A 19538-nucleotide genomic window follows, 5' to 3' on the forward strand; every position below is an offset into this window, starting at 1 on the left:
TACCACAGGGATCGGTGCTGGGATCCCAGTTATTCACAACATATATTAATGATATAGATGAGGGAACTAAATGTAATATCTCCAAATTTGCAGATGACACAAAGTTGGGTGGGAGGGTAAACTGTGAGGAGAATGCAGAGATGCTTTAGTGTGATCTGGACAAGCTGAGTGAGTGGGCAAATGCATAGCAGATGCAGTATAATGTGGATAAATGTGAGGTTATCCACTTTGCTAGCAAAAACAGGAAGGCAGATTATTATCTGAATGGCTATAAATTGAGAGAGGGGAATGTGCAACAAGACCTGGATAACTTGTACACCAGTCGCTGAAGGTAAGCATGCAGGTGCAGCAGGCGGTAAAGAAGACAAATGGTATGTTGGCCTTCATAGCGAGAGGATTTGAGTATAGGAACAGGGATGTCTTGCTACAATTGTACAGGGCCTTGGTGATACCACACCTAAAATATTGTGTGCAATTTTTGTCTCCTTATCTGAGGAAGGATATACTTGCTATAGAGGCAGTGCAGTGAAGGTTTACCCGACTGATTCCTGGGATGGTGGGACTGACATATGAGGAGAGATTGAGTCGATTAGGATTATATTTGCTGGAGTTCAGAAGAATGAGGGGAATCTCATAGAAACCTATAAAATTCTAACAGGACTAGACAGGGTAGATACAGGAAGGATGTTCCCAATGGTGGGGGAGTCCAGAACCAGGAGTCACAATCTGAGGATATGGTGTAGACCATTTCGGACTGAGATGAGGAGAAATTTTTTCACCCAGAGAGTGGTAAGCCTGTGGAATTCACTACCACAGAAAGTAGATGAGGCCAAAACATTGTATGTTTTCAAGAAGGAGTTAGATGTAGCTCTTGGGGCGAAAGGGATCAAAGGGTATGGGGGAAAAGCGGGAGCAGGCTATTGAGTTGGATGATCAGCCATGATCATAATGAATGGCAGAACAGGCTCGAAGGGCTGAATGGCCAACTTCTGCTCCTAGTTTCTATGTTTTTATAAAAGCAAAGAACTGCGGATGCTGGAAATCCAAAACAAAAACAGAAACAGGAATACCTGGAAAAACTCAGCAAGTCTGGCAGCATCGGCGGAGAAGAGCACGGTTGACGTTTCGAGTCCTCATGACCCTGTTGAGGGTCTGTTGAAGGGTCATGAGGACTTGAAACGTCAACTGTGTTCTTCTCCGCCGATGCTGCCAGACATACTGAGTTTTCCAGGTATTTCTGTTTCTGTTTTTGTTCTATGTTTTTATGTTTCCCCTTGGTGGAGGGAGCAATAACCAGGGGCATAAATTTAAGGTAAAGGGCAGGAAGTTTAGAAGGGATGTGAGGAAGAATTTTTTCACCCAGAGGGTGGTGGGAATCTGGAACTCACTGCCTGGAAGGGTGGTAGAGGCAGAAAGCCTCATAACATTTAAGAAGTATTTGGATGTGCAACTGCGATGCCATGGCATACAAGGCTATTGGCCTAGTTCTGGAAAATGGGATTAGAAATAGGTAGGCACTTGTTTGATTGGTGCAGACTCGATGGGCTGAATGGCCTTTTTCTGTGCTGTAGACCTCTAGCATGTTTCCTCTTGTATGTGAGTCCAGAACTAGGGCACACTGTTTTAAAATTAGTGGTTGCCCTTTTAGGAGAGGGATGAGGATAAATTTTTTCTCAGAGGGTTGTGCGACTTTGGAATTCTTTGCCTCAAAGTTGTGGAGGTGGGGTCATTGAATATTTTTAAGGCAGAGGTATAAGGGTCATGAGGACTCGAAACGTCAACTCTTTTCTTCTCCGCCGATGCTGCCAGACCTGCTGAGTTTTTCCAGGTAATTCTGTTTTTGTTGTGGATAGATTCTTGTTGTGCAAGGGAATCAAAGGTCATCGAGGTTAGATGGGAATGTGGAAATTGAAGCACTAAAAGATCAGCCATGATCTTATTGAATGGCGGAGCAGGCTCAAGTGGCCCAATGGTCTACTCCTGTTCCTATTTCTTATGTTCTAATGTTCTAAACATTCAATGCACCTAGGCCGACATTCAACACAGCCAGCCCAAAAATCAAGCCCCTCCAACGGACAACACACCCAGTCCAACATCCAATGCAACCAGCCCAAATTTCAACACATCCACCCAATAATCAACACACCCACCCCAACATCTGACCCATCCAACCCAACATTCCTTTAACACACCCACTCCAATGTTCAACACACCCACTCCAACGTTCAACACACCTAGTCCAATGTTCATCACACCCAGCCCAACATCTGACCCATCCAACATACAACACACCCAATCCAGCATCCAACGCAACCAGCCCAACATTCAACACATCCACCCCAACATCTTACCCATCCAACCCAATATTCAACATACCCAGACCAACAGTCAACACAAACTGCCCAACGTTCAACACATCCAACTCAATATTCAACACACCCAGCCCATCAATCAACCCATCCAGCCCAACATTCAACACACCAAGCCCAACAGTCAACACAAACTGCCCAACAGTCAACACATCCAGCCCAGCGTTCAACACACCCACCATAATAACTTACCCATCCAACCCAATATTCAACACACCCACTCCAATGTTCAACACACCCACTCCAATGTTCAACACACCCAGTCCAACAATCAACCCCTTCCAACATACAACACATCCTGGCCCATATTTCTTTCCTACTTGTTTATGCTGGTGCCCCCCCACTTTGCTAAGTTAGTGTGAACCTGCCCCAAAATCACTAGTGAGGACATTAGAACAAGTCCTCATGAGATGCAATCCAACCCTCTTAAATAGGTACCTCCTGCCCCAGAACTGGTGCCAATGTCCCAAGAATCAGAAGCCATCCTTCCTTCACCATGCCTCAAGCCACAAATTCATTCTCCCCATCTCTATTTCTACTCTAGCTAGCACGAGGCACTGAGCATAATCCACAGCTTACCAATTTTGAGGTCCTACTCTTTTAACTTCCTCCCGAGCTCCTAAAAATCTGATCATAGGACCTCAATACCTGCCCTCTCTACACTGTTGGTAATGACCTTTATCACTTGTTCTGGTTCACTCCCTTCCCCTTGCAGAATATTCTGCCCCCTCTCCATGATGTCCTTTACCCTGACACCTGGGAGGAGTCACACCATGCAGGACTCATGATACAATTACAGATGCCCGCCTAAATATGGAAACACCTATAACGACTACATGTCTATGCTTTGCTCTTCCATCCGTGCAGTCCCTTGCCCATTAGTGTCATGGTCTGGACTGCCCTCCTGCATGGGATCATCACTTTCCAATGCTGAGCATTGGTTTGAAACAATACTATCAATCCTTAACAACCTCTTAACATCATGATCCTCTGGTATATTTACATGCTCTTCTTAATGTATTTACAAGGTAAGTACATTAAGCTTGCAGCTGGAGTGGAGGCAGGGTGCTGATCAGGCTGTCCTGTGGCCTGGATGACCTTGGTGGCTGTCCTCTGGCTGCCTGAGGCCTGGAGGCTGACATGCTTATGTGCCCTTGCACATGTGCAGGATCAATCTTGGTTGTCTACTGGAGGCACAGGGTAGTGAGGTTGATGAGCTTCTGTCCACATTCGGGGCACCCTGAGAGGAAAGGAGTCTCCAGATAAGGCTGGCAGTCTCTCCTATCCCTCTGATTTGCATACTTGCACCTCTTTGTATTCCAGAGATGGAAGAGCACCTGAAGGAGATTCCAGGTGCCTTGTCCTTCTCCACCTTGCCACTGCTGTACAGAGATGATAGCCCAAGTGATCATATGCAGGTCTGCATGCATCTCCCGCATCCAATGAGTGGTTCATAGGATCTGTCTCTTCATGAGGATTGCCAATCTCCCAATAGAGGAAGCTATGCCCTCACATGCATGAAACATGGCAGCACTCATGGCCTGGATGGACTCCTTCATCATTGGCACATTGTCTCTGACAGCTCAACCAAATGTTCCCCCAACCTCTCACTGCAACTCCAGCAGGTCCCATGTGGCCGACACCAGAGGACGATCTTCACCCTGGAGTCTCGCCTCCTACAGTCCACTGATTGTCAGTGGCCTCAGCTGTCACAGCCTCTGTTAGCTTGCTCAGTCTTCCTGTGGTTCTATTGTTGTTGTTGTTGGATTATCTTGCAAGATATTGGGTGTCTTACTCTCAGGAGGAGATCTGGCTGGAGGCAAAGATCCTTTTTTGAAGTAGCCTTTATTTACACACTCAGTTATGTACAAGATTATGAAGTACTAGGACAGAGACACTGCTCGTTTCTCAGGTTTTCCTCATTCTCTTCAGTTGACAACATTATTAAATAATTCCTTGCATACATGCTCAGTAGTTATTGTTGCAATAATGTAAGAAGTAACCCTTTACTCTATAGTGCTTACTAGCTTGTGGCCCTGAATCTGCTCGTGAATGCATACCCACTGATATGAGAGCATCTGTGTGGTGGAGAGTGCAGAGGAATTATGTGACAGAGCACCTGCTGAGGAATCTTCATTCTCTCCTCAGAGGTGGACCACAGGGTCCTGGTCTCTGTGGCTGTGCATCCATCTGGAGTACCAAAACCTGCACAAGAAAACACAAACAGTTAGGGGTAAGGACTTCACATTTCCTCCTCCCACCCATGTCTGCTGTGAATCTTCATTTGTCCAGTTTTAGACACATGAGTTCGAAGCTTCTTCATTCTCTTCGCTCAAAAATCTAAACTTGCCATTCCATGATCGCCCAGTTATCCTGCAGTCCTGCCAGTATCAGGGCCTCCTTCTCTGCAATGGTCAGCATGGAAATGCCAGCCACTCCACCTCTGGTCCTGGCTCTCTCTTTGGTGTTGTGTGTGCATTTCTTTGCAGGCAGATGAAGGAACACTGTGAGTCTTCATGCAAAGATCAGCTGAACGCGTATGCTGCTGGCATTCCTCTGGTCCATGATGGGTGCTTTTGGATGCTTCCTCCATATTTCCACTCTCATGGAACATGGAGAGGGCTGCCAAAGGCAGATGGATACCTATCATCCTGATACATCAATGTACTGATGCTGTCCAATGCCAGGGTTAATCCCTCCCAGGTGGCAATCCATCTTTGTTGCAAATTGCAAGCTTCAATGAGCAGAGCTGTGAGTAGGACTCACCCTGGCAGACCGGAGAAGGTTATTGACCCATTTACGGCACTGAGCCCAGGATCAGATCCAATGGCTGTTGGCTTGCTTGCTAGCTCTTTGTCAGGCAGGAAAGTGTCTTCCTACTGCCCCGTGGGAAGAGTAGCTCCCTCCTTTCCTGTGCAAACCGGAGGAGAATCTGCAGGGGGAGATTGCTAAATCACGAGGACACCCAATGTCTTCTCTCAGGAATGTTGGCAGCAGCCTTTAGGCCTGATTCTTGGATCCTCAGTTGAGATTCTGGGATTCAGGGGTTTCCAGTGCAGCCAAAGGCATTTTGGGGTCTTCTGTGCAGCCTGAGGAGTCTTCATCACTGTTGCTGAGGTGAACCTGGAGATTTAGAAAGCGCAGCATATAGCTCTGGCAGCCTTTTAAAGATGCCATCAGCACCTGCCTTTCTGTCAGGTGATGTCAAGATCGGTGCCTCACTGCCCACCCCCACGAAAGGATTGGATGGGCCCTGCACCACATCGATGTTTATTGGTCTGCCATTGCATGATCATGTTCGGCAAGCTGCCTGCCTTCCGTTCGGCGACCACATCTGCTTCCATGTCCACTGCCAAGACCTGCATCGTGGGAATTAAATTCAGTATATTATGTGCTGAAATCTCCTGTGTGGGGCCTGATCCCATGAACTTCAGACTCAGAGGTGGACATGCTGCTAAGCTGACATATTAAAAACATCCAAGAAGTACCATGATCCCTTCTAATAAAATGTTTGGTGAGAGATTTTAAATAATTGCAGATGTACAACCTGTACCAAAAAATGTTGGACAAATCTTTATACATTTAGCAATGGATACAAGCAGGAAAGAAAGTGTATTGTTATGTCACAATAACAATTACGTTTAAGTGGTACCACGGTAGAAGTTTGACTGTAAACAAACAAAAATAAATCTTCATTGCTCACTTTTATGCTTTCATTTTGACCGAGAAAAGTTGTGTTGATTCCGCCTTGCCCTTGTGTCAATGATCAGTTTATGCCACTGAAAATGCTACTTTCTTTTTGTGCAGGAAGTTAAAATCTGGTTATCAAGAAATTCGGCGAAAGGGGGCAAAAATTTCCAGCCGGGAATACAGTAGCCAATCCTGTGCTCGATGTCAGAACACACTAGGACTGGTGTTTAATGTCGGTGTGGTGTGTAGTATCTGCAATCACAAAGTGTGCAGAGAATGCTGTGTACACAAAAGCGATAGGGTGTGGAGATGCACATTGTGTCATGCTCACTGGTAAGAACTTTTAAAACTACTTTCCACAGTTTACACTAGGTGTTGAAAGCTCCTAGGTCAGCTTCTATGTAAGGCCACATTCAAGTAACACACTGCAATGACTGTTGTCATTTGATTAGATGTTATATAAACAGGCAACACATGGTCAGGTGTCAGGTGGTCAGAATATCACATGTTCAAACCTACAGGAATGCCTCCAACCAGAGATGGCAGCGCTAGTAGAGGAAAGGGCAAGTGGACTGCAATTTGGGTGGATTCCTAAGAGTGTGAGAATAATGTCGTGGAGCCACGCTTTTGCATACACCGTTTCCTTTATCTTCACCCATTCCATTTCTAGTGTCCTTAAACAACACCACCTTGCAAATACTGGGGAGGGACAGATGGTAAATTCAAGTGTGAATGCTTTTCATTCCTCAGTAATCAACCCAAAGTTTATTTTATTTCCAAATTGTCACGGAACTAAAGAAAGATATAGGACCAACATTTATATTGCACCTTTCACAATCTCAAGGTATCTCAAAATATTTCACTGCCAATGAAATACTTCTGATATGTAGTTACTGTTGTAATGGAGGAGTAATTAACTTTCCTACCATCCGTTTTTTATTCTTAGATATTTTATAAAATCAAAGGGGTTAATCTCCATGATACTGTTTTAAAACCAGAGTATATTTAATTTCCACCTTCACTTAAACTCATGAAAGCACCCCTGTTATTCCAGCCTGATTGTCTTTATCTTCTTGCGTGTGATTGCTGGTAAATGGTTACATGATCAACTACATTGCTTTGTATAAGCTGTGTCACATTGAGGATGCTCAATAGCATTTCAAACAGTTGTGAAAGCCTATATTGCAGGAAGAAACAATTTGGCCCATTGTATCTGTACTAGCTCTTTGCTTGAGCAATCGAAAACTAATCCAATGCTCAGCCCTCTTCCCCTCCTTCCTTTTGTAACCTCCTCCAGTCCTACAGTTCTCTGGAATACCTGGGCTCCTCCAATACTGGCCTCTTGAGCATCCCCAATTTCCTTCACCCTTCCACAGGCAGTCTTACGAACATATGAATTAGGAGCAGGAGTAGGCCACTTGGCCCTCTCGAGCCTGCTCCGCCATTCAATAAGATCATGGCTGATCTGATTGTAACCTCAACACCATATTCCTGGCTAGCCCCAACAACCTTTCACTCCCTTGTTAATCAAGAATCTATCTAGCTCTGCCTTAAAAATATTCATAGACTCTGCTTCCATCGCCATTTGAGGAAGAGAGTTCCAAAGGCTCACAACCCTCTGAGAGAAGAAATTTCCTTCACCTCTTTTTTTAAATGAGCGACCCCTTATTTTTAACAGTGACTCTTAGTTCTAGATTCTCCCGCAAGAGGAAGCATCCTCTCCACATCCACCCTGTCAAAACCCCTCAGGATTTTAAAGGTTTCAATTAAGTCGCCTCTTACTCTTCTAAATTCCAGTGGATACAAATCTAAGCTGTCCAGCCTTTCCTCATAAGACAACCTCCCCATTCCTGGTGTTAGTCTAGTAATCCTTCTCTGAACTGCATCTAATGCACTTACATCTTTGTGTTAATAGGAGACCAGCACTGTACATAATACTCCAGATTTGGTCTCAATAATGCCCTGGACAACTGAATCATAAACTCCCTACTTTTGTAATAAATCCCCCTCACAATAAATATTAACATTCTATTAGCTTTCCTAATTACCTGCTGTACCTGCATACTAATCTTTTGTGATTCACACACTAGGACAGCCAGGTCCCTCTGAATCTCAGAGCTCTGCAATCTCTCACTATTTAGATGATGAACTTCCATTGTATTCCTTCTGCCAAAGTGAACGATTTCACATTTGCCCACATTATACTCCATTTGCCAGAACTTTGCCCACTCACTTAACCAATCTATGTCCCTTTGTAACCTCTTTACGTCCTCTATACAATTTACTCTCCTATCTATCTTTGTGTTGTCAGCAAATTTAGCAACCATTCCTTCAGTCCCTTCATCCAAGTCATTTATATAAATGGTTGAGGCCCCAGCACTGATCCCTGTGGCATACCATTCGTCACATGCTGCCGACCAGAAAAGATCCATTTATGCTAAATCTCTGCTTCCTATTAGTTAGCTAATCTTCTATCCATGTCAATAGGTTACCCCCTACACCATGAGCTTTTATTTTCTGCAATAACCTCAGTTTTAGTGACGCAACACTGGAACACCTTTTGGTTGCTGTGGAGGCCTGCCAGGATGTCCTTTATCCCAGCTCTGGCCGCAGGATGGACAGCAGTGTGATCAGCCAGGCTTGGGAGGGGGTGGAAGCTGTGGTCAGCGCCAACACCCTTCAAAAGAGGACAGCCATCCATTGCTTCAAGAGGGTGAATGACCTCCTCCGTCAAGGTAAGTCAGTCTTCTCACACTCTCAACTCAGACACTCACAAGGCTCATTACACATCCACAAGGATCTCACTCACGGCCAGTTCAAGGGACATCACCATTCATTCTCTCACACACACCTTCATTGTCCTCATCCCGTCCATGGCACCAGTCACCACTCACACATGCTAGGCATACTTATCATCTGATAAAAACAAAAAAACTGCAGATGCTGGAAATCCAAAACAAAAACAGAATTACCTGGAAAAACTCAGCAGGTCTGGCAGCATCGGCGGAGAAGAAAAGAATTGACGTTTCGAGTCCTCATGACCCTTCGACAGAACTTGAGTTCGAGTCCAAGAAAAGTTTTCTTGGACTCGAACTCAAGTTCTGTCGAAGGGTCATGAGGACTCAAAACGTCAACTCTTTTCTTCTCCGCCGATGCTGCCAGACCTGCTGAGTTTTTCCATACTTATCATCTGGCTTGGTAGGCGTGCTGCTTACACTTTCTCTATCTCTATTCATGCAGGACAAACTGGCACACAACAAGAGGGAGAGGTGGAGGAATCCCTGAAATCAAGGTCCTCATGGACTTTGAAAACAGAGCCATCCAGCTGGCCGGCGAGGATCTGGACCCTTCCTGTGCTGACAGTGAGGTCGGCAGTGCTCTACCAAGTGCGGGTCCAGCAGTGCAACATCCATCAGACAACCATGCTGTGAGTGACGTGTCCTGTTTCACAGGCCATTGCTTCTGCAGACACACCTGGAAACAGCTGACAGAGTCCATGACCCAGGGCCTCCAGTCAAGCCCCACAGAAACCTTTGAAGAGGAATCTGAAGGCACGGCTCTTGAAGTCCCGTTACAGCGCCCACCCGCAACCCCCACCTGCACAGTGACACACACTTTGGTGGGACTGAGCTTTAGAATAGCCTCAGGATCACAACCTGGTGAGCACATCGCTCCGTCTGATCCATGGCAGGTGGTGGCAGGGACTTCCCAGGTGTTCAGTACACAGCAATTTGCTGAGTTCAAGTCAGATGAGGAGCCTCTGGACCCGGTCATGTCACAGTTGCTGGAGCTGCAAAGGCAAACTTGGAACATCAGGAAGGGATGTCCGCTGTATTCGTCAGATTGCAAGGCACGATGGAGGAGTCCATCTGCCTTCAGGCTGAGGCGATAGCACCAGCATGCCAACGTACCGAGGTCGACACTAGTAGGATGGCGGCCGCCATGGAGACCTTGGTTCAGGACATCACTCCTGCACTGCTACAGGGGCTCAAATCCATCGCTGATGCTATAGTTGGTTTCCAACAGTGTGAATGCGAGAGGGGTGCAGGGCAGCTTGATCTCACTCCAGCTATACCTTCCGCTCATGGGGTCAGCCCAGGGCCCTTGGGCACCCATAGGGAGTAGGATTAGAAGGTGGTTCCCCCCCCCCCCCCCCCCCCCAAGGGGCCATCCATCCAGGTGACTCTGGGAGTGTCCGGTCCATCTGTATGGGTCCATTACAGGCAGAGTCAGGGGAATTCATAATGGGGAATAGAGAAATGGCAAGGAAGCTAAATGATTACTTTGTGTCTGTTTTCACTGAGGAAGATACAGGAAATCTCCCAGATTTAGAGATCCAAGGGTCTAGGGAGAATGAAGAGTTGAGGGAAATTAGTAAAGTAAGAAGGTTGTATTGGAGAGATTAATGGGACTGAAAGTTGTTAAGTCCCTGGGACCTGATATTCTGCATCCCAGAGTGTTGAAAGAGGTTGCTATAGAGATAGTGGATGCATTGGTGATCATTTTCCAAAATTCTATAGGTTCTGCAATGGTTCCTGAAGATTGGAAGGTAACAAATTGAGGGAGGGAGAGAGAAAACAGGAAGGGAAGAGGGAAAACAGGGAACTAAAGACCTGTTAGCCTTACATCAGTAGTAGGGAAAATGCTAGAATCTCTTGTAAAGGATGTGATAAATGGATAGTTGGATAATCATGATCTGATTGGGCATGGTCAGCATGGATTTGCAAATGGGAAATCATGTTTGATGAACTTGTTGGAGTTTTTTGAGGATGTTACTAACAAAATTGATTAGGGAGAGTCGATGGCTATAGTATACTTGGATTTTCAGAAGGCTTTTGATGAAGTCCCCCACAGGAGGTTGATTAGCAAAATAAAAGCACATGGGATAGGAGGCAATATAATGGCATGGATTAGGGATTGGCTAACAGGCAGAAAACAGAGAGTAGGAATAAATGGGTCATTCTCACATTGGCAGGCTGTGACTAGTGGGGTACCGCAAGGATCAGTACTTGGGCCCCAGCTTTTCACAATATATATCAATGATTTGGATGTGGGACCACATGTAACATTTCTAAGTTCGTGGGTGATACAAAGCTAGGTGGAAATGTGTGTTGTGAGGAAGATGTAAAATGGCTACAAGAGGATTTGGACAAACTTAGTGAGTGGGCAAGAATGTGGCAGATGGAATAAAGTGTGGAAAAATGTGAGGTTATCCACTTGGTAGAAGGAACAGGAGTGCAGAGTATTTCCTAAATGTTAAGAGATTAGAAAGTGTAGATATATAAAGGGGCCTGGGTGTCCTCGCCCATAAGACACTGAAAGCTAACACGCAGGTGCAGGAGGCAATTAGGAAGGCTAATGGAATGTTAGCTTTTATTGCAAGAGGATTTGAGCACAGAAGTAGTGAAGTCTTGCTTCAATTGTATAGAGCCTTGGTTAGACCGCACCTGGAGTACTCTGTGCATTTTTAGTCCCCTTACCTCAGAGAGAATATTATTGCCAAAGACAGAGTGCAGCAAAGGTTCACCAGACTTGTTCCGGGGATGGCGGGACTGTCTAATGAAGAGAGACTGGGGAAACTGGGTCTGTATTCTCTAGCATTTCGAAGAATGAGAGGTGATTTCATTGAAACCTACAAAATATTTAAAGGAATAGAGAGGGTAGATGCAGGTAAGATGTTTGCCCCGTTCGGGGAGTCTATAACCAGGGGACACAATTTCAAAATTTGGTGGAAGTCACTTAGGACCGAGATGAGGAGAAATTTCTTTACTCAGAGGGTTGTGAATCTTTGGAATCCTCTACCCCAGAGGGCCATGGAAGCTCAGTCATTGAGTATGTTTAAGGTAGAGATTAATAGATTTCTGACTAACAATGTAAAGTGTTATGGGGATGGTGTGGGTGAAAGGCATTGAAGTGTTCGATCAGCCATGATCGTATTGAATGGCGGAGCAGGCTCAACCGGCTGAATGGCCTTCTCCTGTTCCTATGTTCCTATCCGAATCCCCTCTTCCTGTGACCTCAGCAGTTCTGCTTTCACAGAACAAGGAGAGTGCCACTGCCTCACTGTAATAGCTGGAAAGCAGGTCGAGGCCCTCCAAGTCCCAGGCCCTCCAGAGGATGCCCGCCAAGGTCATCACAGATAAGGGGCAGCAGTCAGTAGGCTGCCTCCACCTCCGCTGTGGATGTCCAGGGAGCACCAAGACGAAGCGACAACATTGGGAAAGTTAAGAAGATGTAACTTTTAGAGTTAAAACAATTAAACTAAATTAACAAAATGAGGGATAAATCAACCACAGCCCCTAATTCAGGTCAGTTGTAAAACTAAGGACAAAGTTTAAAGGATACTTACAAACTTTAAACTAAAATGTGATTAAGGGGGTCAATAAAGCACCCCAGTCCCCGCAGTGCCCACCGAGCACGGAAGGCCTCGAATGTGCCGGCAGACACTGTGTGCTCCCTCTCCAGGGACACCCGGCCGCGAGCATAGCCGCGGAAGAGGGACAAACAATCGGGTGGGACTCCCCCCTCGATCGCCCAGTTAAGAAGATGTAACTCTTTTCGAGTTAAAACAATCAAAATAAATTAACAAAATTGGGATAAATCAGGCACAGCCCCTAATTTAGGTCAGCTGTAAAACCAAAAACAAAATTTAAAGGAAACTTACAACTTCAAACCAAAATGTGATTAAAGAGGTCAACAAAACACCCCAGTCCCCGTGGTGCCCACCGAGCACTGAAGGCCTCGAGTGTGCCGGCAGACACCGTGTGCTCCCTCTCCAGGGACACCCAGCCGCAAACATAGCCGCGGAAGAGGGACAAACAATCGGGCGGGACTCCCCCCTCGATCGCCCAGTTAAGAAGATGTAACTCTTTTCGAGTTAAAACAATTAAACTAAATTAACAAAATTAAGGATAAATCAGGCACAGCCCCTAATTTAGGTCAGCTGTAAAACCAAAAACAAAGTTTAAAGGAAACTTACAACTTCAAACCAAAATGTGATTAAAGGGGTCAACAAAACACCCCAGTCCCCACGGTGCCCACTGAGCACAGAAGGCCTCGAGTGTGCCGGCAGACACCGCGTGCTCCCTCTCCAGGGACACCCGGCTACGAACGTAGCCGCGGAAGAGGGACAAACAATCGGGCGGGACTCCCCCCTCGATCGCCCATTTAAGAAGATGTAACTCTTTCGAGTACAAACACGTTTCCATCTGTTCCTATTCAGATGAAGTTACATTGTTTCATAATTTGCCATTGTGAGATTTGAACTCTTGATCTTGGGGTTACAAACCTGTTGCACAGCCTGGGCAGGGGTGTTAATCATCTGTACATAATGTTCACTATTGTCAATAAATTCCCAAGAATATCTCTCTGCTTATGGCTCTTTGTTCTGATGAGCAGTGTTTGTGTCACTCAGATGTGAAATGTTTCTACACAAGGTAAAGGGCCTCTTCACTGTGTTTTGTGCAGCCTTCAGACCACAGTGATGGTCCGGCCTCACACTCACTGGACACAATTACTGATGCCTGCACCTCAATGGTGCTCGTCATTGCTGCCAGAATGTTGTGGGCAGGCGTCACAGGTTTTCGTCATTCTCTCTGAGTGCTCTCAACACCTTTAAGGTGTGGCTGGCTCCCATCTCTTCAGCATCTGTGACCACAGATGCTGTGCTCCTGAAAGGCTCAGGCGTTGAAGGCTGACAAAGGATCAGATGCTTCTAAAGTTTCATGGCTGTGTCTCCATGATATGACCCTGATCACAGAGCCCAAGCGAGCTGCCCTCAGCCAGACAGGAGTCAGACATTCTCAGAGGCTATGTGAAGATCTATGGAGAGTCCTCACGGCATGTTGTCATCATCCTCCTGCAATCGCGCGACTATTAGGGCCTTCATGACAAGTGCCTTATCACAGTGGGTATTCGCGATGCCATAAGCCAGACTGGAATCAAACATTCACAGGTGCAATATGAGGATCTATGGGGTCCCCTCACTGCATGTTGCTCCACAAATCTAGCAGCTATGAGTACGCCTGCCTCGTCTGGCCAGTGCGACAGCCTCATCCCCGTTATCGCCGCCTTTGAGGACCCCCTCATCACTGTCGGCTTCCTTCTTATCCAAGGAGACCTCCAGCTCCTGCATTTCCTCCTCAGCCAGCTCATCTCCCTGTTGCAGTGTCAGGTTGTAAAGGGCGCAACAGGCGTCGACGATATGTGACATCTTCTGTGAACTATATTGCAGGGTCCACCGGACCGGTCCAGGCACCGGAACCTCATTTTCAGCATCCTGATTGTCTGCTCCACCAAGTTGTGAGCTGCGGCATGAGCCTCGTTATACCTGCACTCTGCTGCAGTCTGAGGCCGCCACACGGGTATCATCAGCCACGTCCTTGTCCCCGAGGAGCCATCCTGCAGCTCTGTGGACCCTAGAATATGCCAGGGATCTGTGACCGACTGAGAGTGTAGTCGTGCAACCATGCGCAGGCCTGCAGGGTGTGTTTTTCTGGTGGTCTCAGACCAGCTGCACATTCACCAAATGGAATCCCTTGCAGTTGGTGTAGTTGACCACATGTTGCAATGGAGACTTGAGCGCCACATGAGTGCAGTCGATCGCACCTGCACCTGTGGGAAACCCAAGATCTGGGCAAATCCAATCGCTCTTGCGACCTGGCTGTCCTGGTCCCGAGCGAAATGCACAAAGTTGTGTGCCCTCACAAAGATGGCATCTGTGACCTCATGGATGCATTTGTGGGTGGAGGCTTGTGATATCCTACAGAGGTCACTTGTGGAGCCCTGAAAGGAGCCACTGGCATCGGAATTGAGCCCAGCGGTCACTTTCACGGCCACTGGCAGTGGATGCCCTCCAGGGGTCCATGGCGCCAAACCCTGCAGCAGGTATCAGATGTGACTAACCAGTTCCCTAGACATGCACAGTCTTAGGTGACCCTGGTTTTCAGTCATCTGCAGGAATGAAAGGCAGCATCTATAGACCCTGGGTGTTGCTAAGTGCTAACCAGTGACAACTCGCTGTGGCTCCTCGGCGGCGTGTGCAGGAGCCCAGCCGCCCCTTCTTCTGAAGGGTGCTGCTCCTCCCTCTGCACAGCCAGCAGCCTCAGTTGCTCTCATCTCCGTCATCTTCACTCTCTGTACACCACAAAGCATACAGCTAGTTCACCAGGCTCCACGCTCCTGATGTACTACTCCTGAAGGATGAAAGAGAGAGTCACATGGGTTAGCTTGGGTGTACTAAGAATCTGTCCTGCTTAAGTGTGAAGGCCCATTAATGCAACATGGAGAGTGCTGGCCACCACTTGGATGGCCAGAGATTAGTGCACTGCAGATAAGCTAGCGGCTTATCAATGGCTGCTCATGAACTGTCTCAGTTGCACAGTAATGTTCACTTTATATAAGGTGCCCCTAATGCCTGGCCGCTTCCCTCGCCCACCCTACCCTCCACCCTAAATGCTTGTATGCTACATTCAACTGCAAGGCTGCCTTAGTATCCCTGCACCATCCCCCAGCAAGTCACCTGAATCTTGAAGTCCAAAGGGTGACCCTGGTAAGCACTGTGCAATGTTACTGTGTACTCACCTCTGAGTTCCCCTCAAAGTGCAGCCCGCCAAGTGCACACCTTTTATATGCTGTTGTGAAACATGTCGGCAGGAAAGCATGCTGTCGTGGGTGGAAGATCCAGCGGGGTGGGACGATTCTGGCATCCGATTGCAGGAAACATGGCCCGCTGGCTTCACGCTGTCATGAAACCAATCACACCATAATGTCCACTCACAATACCAAACACACCCGACGCCAGCGGGCACAGAAAATCTTGGCCGCAATTTAAATTGTAGATTTGCTAGAAAAATAAGAGTTCTGATGTAAAGTATTAGTTTGAATCATTCTCCTATTCTAGCCCTCTCTATGTTTAGGAACATATCACAGCTGTGCAGCACATGATTGCCCTCCAGGCATCCTTGTCAGATGAAACTTTGCAACAGGAACATGATTTGGAAAACTGTCCCTGCCATGTAACTTAATGGCAATCCACTTGAACTTGTACTTGCCCAGTAGATATGAAAGGCTGAGGTAATAAAGAATGTTTATTGAGCTCAATAATAATATCTGGGCATTAAGCAGAATTAGAATCAACAATAGAAGAAGAAAAAGAAGAATTAAAATTAGTGTTTTCACACAATGTGTTAGAAAATGGAATGCCTTAGCACAAGAGGCTACTCAGTATAGGAACAGTAGGCCGTCATTCCCCAAAATTCAGTTAGATTATAAGAGCATAAGAATTAGGAGCAGAAGCAGGCCCTTTGGCTCCTTGAACCTGTTCCGCCATTCAATAAGCTCATGGCTGATCTGATTGTGGCCTTAAGTCCATTTTCCCTGCTGTCTGCCCACCCATAACCCTTGTAGAGGCTGATTTGTACTTCAACCCCATTAACCAGCCTTTGCTTCACTTTCCTTGATATCCTTATTGTCTGTAGAATTTTGCTGGAGCAAATTCAAGTGTACCGCTACCCTTTTATGTGAAAATGTTTCCTGATTTTACTCCTGAATGGCCTAGGACTGTGTCCCTTTTGTTCTGATACTCTGATACTGGTGAACATAAAAGATTCTTTTGCAATATTTCGAAGAAAAGAAGCAGAGTCCTGGCTGATCTTTATTCCTGAATCGACAACACAAAAAAGCACTTTGCTATTTGTAGGAGTTTGCTGTACAGCGATTGGCTGCTGCACTTCCTACATTACAACAGTGACTACACTTCAAAATTATTTCATTGGCTGAAGTAATGATGCTCTGAGATGTCAGGTCATCATGAAAAGTGCTTTAAGTCTTTTTATTTTAAACATCTCAATCAAATCACCCATCAATCTTCTAAATTCAATTGAATGCATGACAAAGTTATGCTACCAAACCTAATATAATTCTGGTGGATCTGCATAGTACCTTGTCCAAGACCGGTATACCTTTCTTGAGGTACGATACCCAGAAAAGAATATAGTATTACGGATAGGGTCTGACCAAGGCTCTGCACAACTGAAAAAAAAACTCCTTCTCCTTTGTATTTCAATCCCTTTGAGGTAAAGCTAACATTCTATTCACCTTTCTGATTACATTTGGTACCTGGGTGTGCACTAGCTTTTAGTGACCTATGCATGGACAACTAAGTTCCTTTGTTCCTCCAAAGCTTCTAGTCTTTCATCATTAAAATAATATTCTGATGTTGTTTTTCTCAGATCAAAAGTGAATGACCTTGCACTTCCTAACGTCAAACTTCATCTGCAACAGCTTTTTCCACTCACTTTGTCTGTCTATGTGAGTTAGTAACTTTCTTCTCACATCTAAATCCAAGCCATTAATTAATATGGTGAGAAGCTGAGTCTCCATTACAGACATCTGGGAAATGCCACCTGGAGCTGTGAACTTTTTATTCATTTTCACTGCAAGGAATGTGACAACAAGAAAGAATTTGCATTAATGCCTTTCATGACTTCAGGATGTCCTAAAACACTATACAACTAATGAAGTAATTTTGAAGTGTAGTCACAGTTGCAAGATACCACAAACAGCAATATGATACTAACCAGATGATCTGCTTTAGTGATATTGTTTAAGGACTAAATATTGACTAAGACACCAGGGGAACTCTCCTTCTCTTTAAATAGTGCAATTTATGTCCATCTGAGAGAACACAAGGGGTTTAACATCTCATCCAAAACACAGCACCTCACACAGTGTCAAGCAAGAAGATGTGCCCAAAGCACTGGAGTGGGACATGAAGCTACAAGCTTTTGATTCTGAGGAGAGAGTGCTAGCCACTGAGTACATTAAAAAAATTGAGTCTTTTAATGTTATTTTCACTGAGGTTTTCATGCGACAATGTTTTCCTTAAGGGATTTCCATGAAGGGACAATTGAATGGAAAATAGCTCCCCCTATGCAATGTAAACTGAAGTGTTCCACAGGAACTGGAGTTCCATTTTAGAAACTATTTATGCTGATTCTGTATTTCAGGCAGATGAAGGTGAAATCTGGAGAGTGGTTTATTGAGGAAAGAGCAAAGAAATTTCACCAGGAGCAAGGTATTTGGAATGCACTGTAAACAGCCCACACTTTTTTCTTGTGGTAGCTCAGATGTCAGATTTATTGAATTTAGTTTCAATTTGTGGTGGGAATATAGCCAGCCCTCTGTGTTGCTAATCATAGCCATAGCCACCAGGACACCATATTTATATTTTCACAATAGCCATTTTCCAGTTTAATGGAGGGGAGTAGGAATGTGTTAGTAATCCCTTCCATCGTGTCATGGAGTCTGGGGGTATGTTTTGGGGAGTTTCTGAGCCATAGTTCTTAACATAATGAGAGCTGGTGAGAGTTCAATTGGGAAGGACCTAGACCCTAACCAATGAAGAGTCAGTGACAGTAGCTTATTTGATGTAGTCTACATGTGTTTTAGCAAGGCTTTTGACGAGGTTCCAGATGGCTGGCTGATCAGAAAGTTAAAAGCTCTTGGGATCTAACAGAAAGTGGCAAACTGGATCCAAAATTGGCTTAGTGGCAGGAGGTTATGGTCAACCGGTGTTTTTGTAATTGGAAGGCTTTTTCCAGTGGGCTTCTATAGAGCTCAGGACTGGGCCCCTTGCTGTTTGTGGTATATCAATGATTTAGACTTAAATGTAGGGGTCATATTTAAGAAATTTGCAGATGATACAAAAATTAGATGTGTGTTTGATAGTGAAGAAGAAAGCTGTTGACTGCAGGATGATATCAATGGACTTGTCAATTGGGAAGAAAAGTGGAATTCAGGAGGAAGTTAAGATGGATCATCCACTTGACACTTCTGGTTGCAAGTGGTTGCAAATGCTTCAACCTTGTCTTTTGTACTGATATACTGGGCTCCCCAATCATTGTGAGTGGGGGTATTTGGGGAGCCCCTCCTCCAGTTACTTGCTTAATTGTCCACCACCAGTGGGAAGAGTGTCCTGCAGTCAGCTCTTGTTGAAAATAACAAGAGTGACATCACAAGACAGCGCAAGAGAGCGGCAGAGAGATCAGAACCAGTGCGAGTGCGGGGAAGCTCCAAAAAGTAATGTCAGCACAAAGGTGAGAGCTGATTGGTGAGTAGCGGGTAAGTGTTTTTCTCCAGTTTTTTCTCCAGTTTTTCTCCAATCTAAAATAGATTAAGCTAAAGAAAGGTAAGAGTTCTAGTTTTTATTGAAAGTACATAAATAGTTTAACATTTTTTTACTGTATTTAACTTAAATTAATTAGTTTTTTTTCACTAGAGGCATGGCAGGGCAGCTCAGTCAGTGTTATGTACTGCCTGCAATATGTGGGAAGTCCTAGATGCTCCTTGCCGACCATTGTGCAAGAAGTGCCACCAGCTGCAGCTACTTGAGCTCTGTGTTTTGGAGCTTGAGCGGCAACTGGAGGCACTGAGGTGCATCCACGAGACTGAGAGTTTTGTGGATAGTATGTTTTTAGG

The 19538-nt window shown here is 45.6% G+C and overlaps 1 protein-coding gene across 5 annotated transcripts in view; it reads left to right on the forward strand.

The window, feature by feature from the left end:
* sytl3 (synaptotagmin-like 3) overlaps positions 1-19538 on the forward strand; it is a 173797-nt gene that overhangs the window by 42157 nt on the left and 112102 nt on the right. For all 5 annotated transcript variants that reach the window (XM_041203928.1, XM_041203938.1, XM_041203949.1 and 2 more), the window contains 2 exons: positions 6177-6392; positions 18068-18135. In XM_041203928.1, coding sequence (XP_041059862.1) covers positions 6177-6392; positions 18068-18135 — 284 coding nt within the window. The remainder of the gene's footprint in view (positions 1-6176; positions 6393-18067; positions 18136-19538) is intronic.

Source organism: Carcharodon carcharias, chromosome 2 (genome assembly GCF_017639515.1).
Source record: "Carcharodon carcharias isolate sCarCar2 chromosome 2, sCarCar2.pri, whole genome shotgun sequence".
NCBI lineage: Eukaryota > Metazoa > Chordata > Chondrichthyes > Lamniformes > Lamnidae > Carcharodon > Carcharodon carcharias.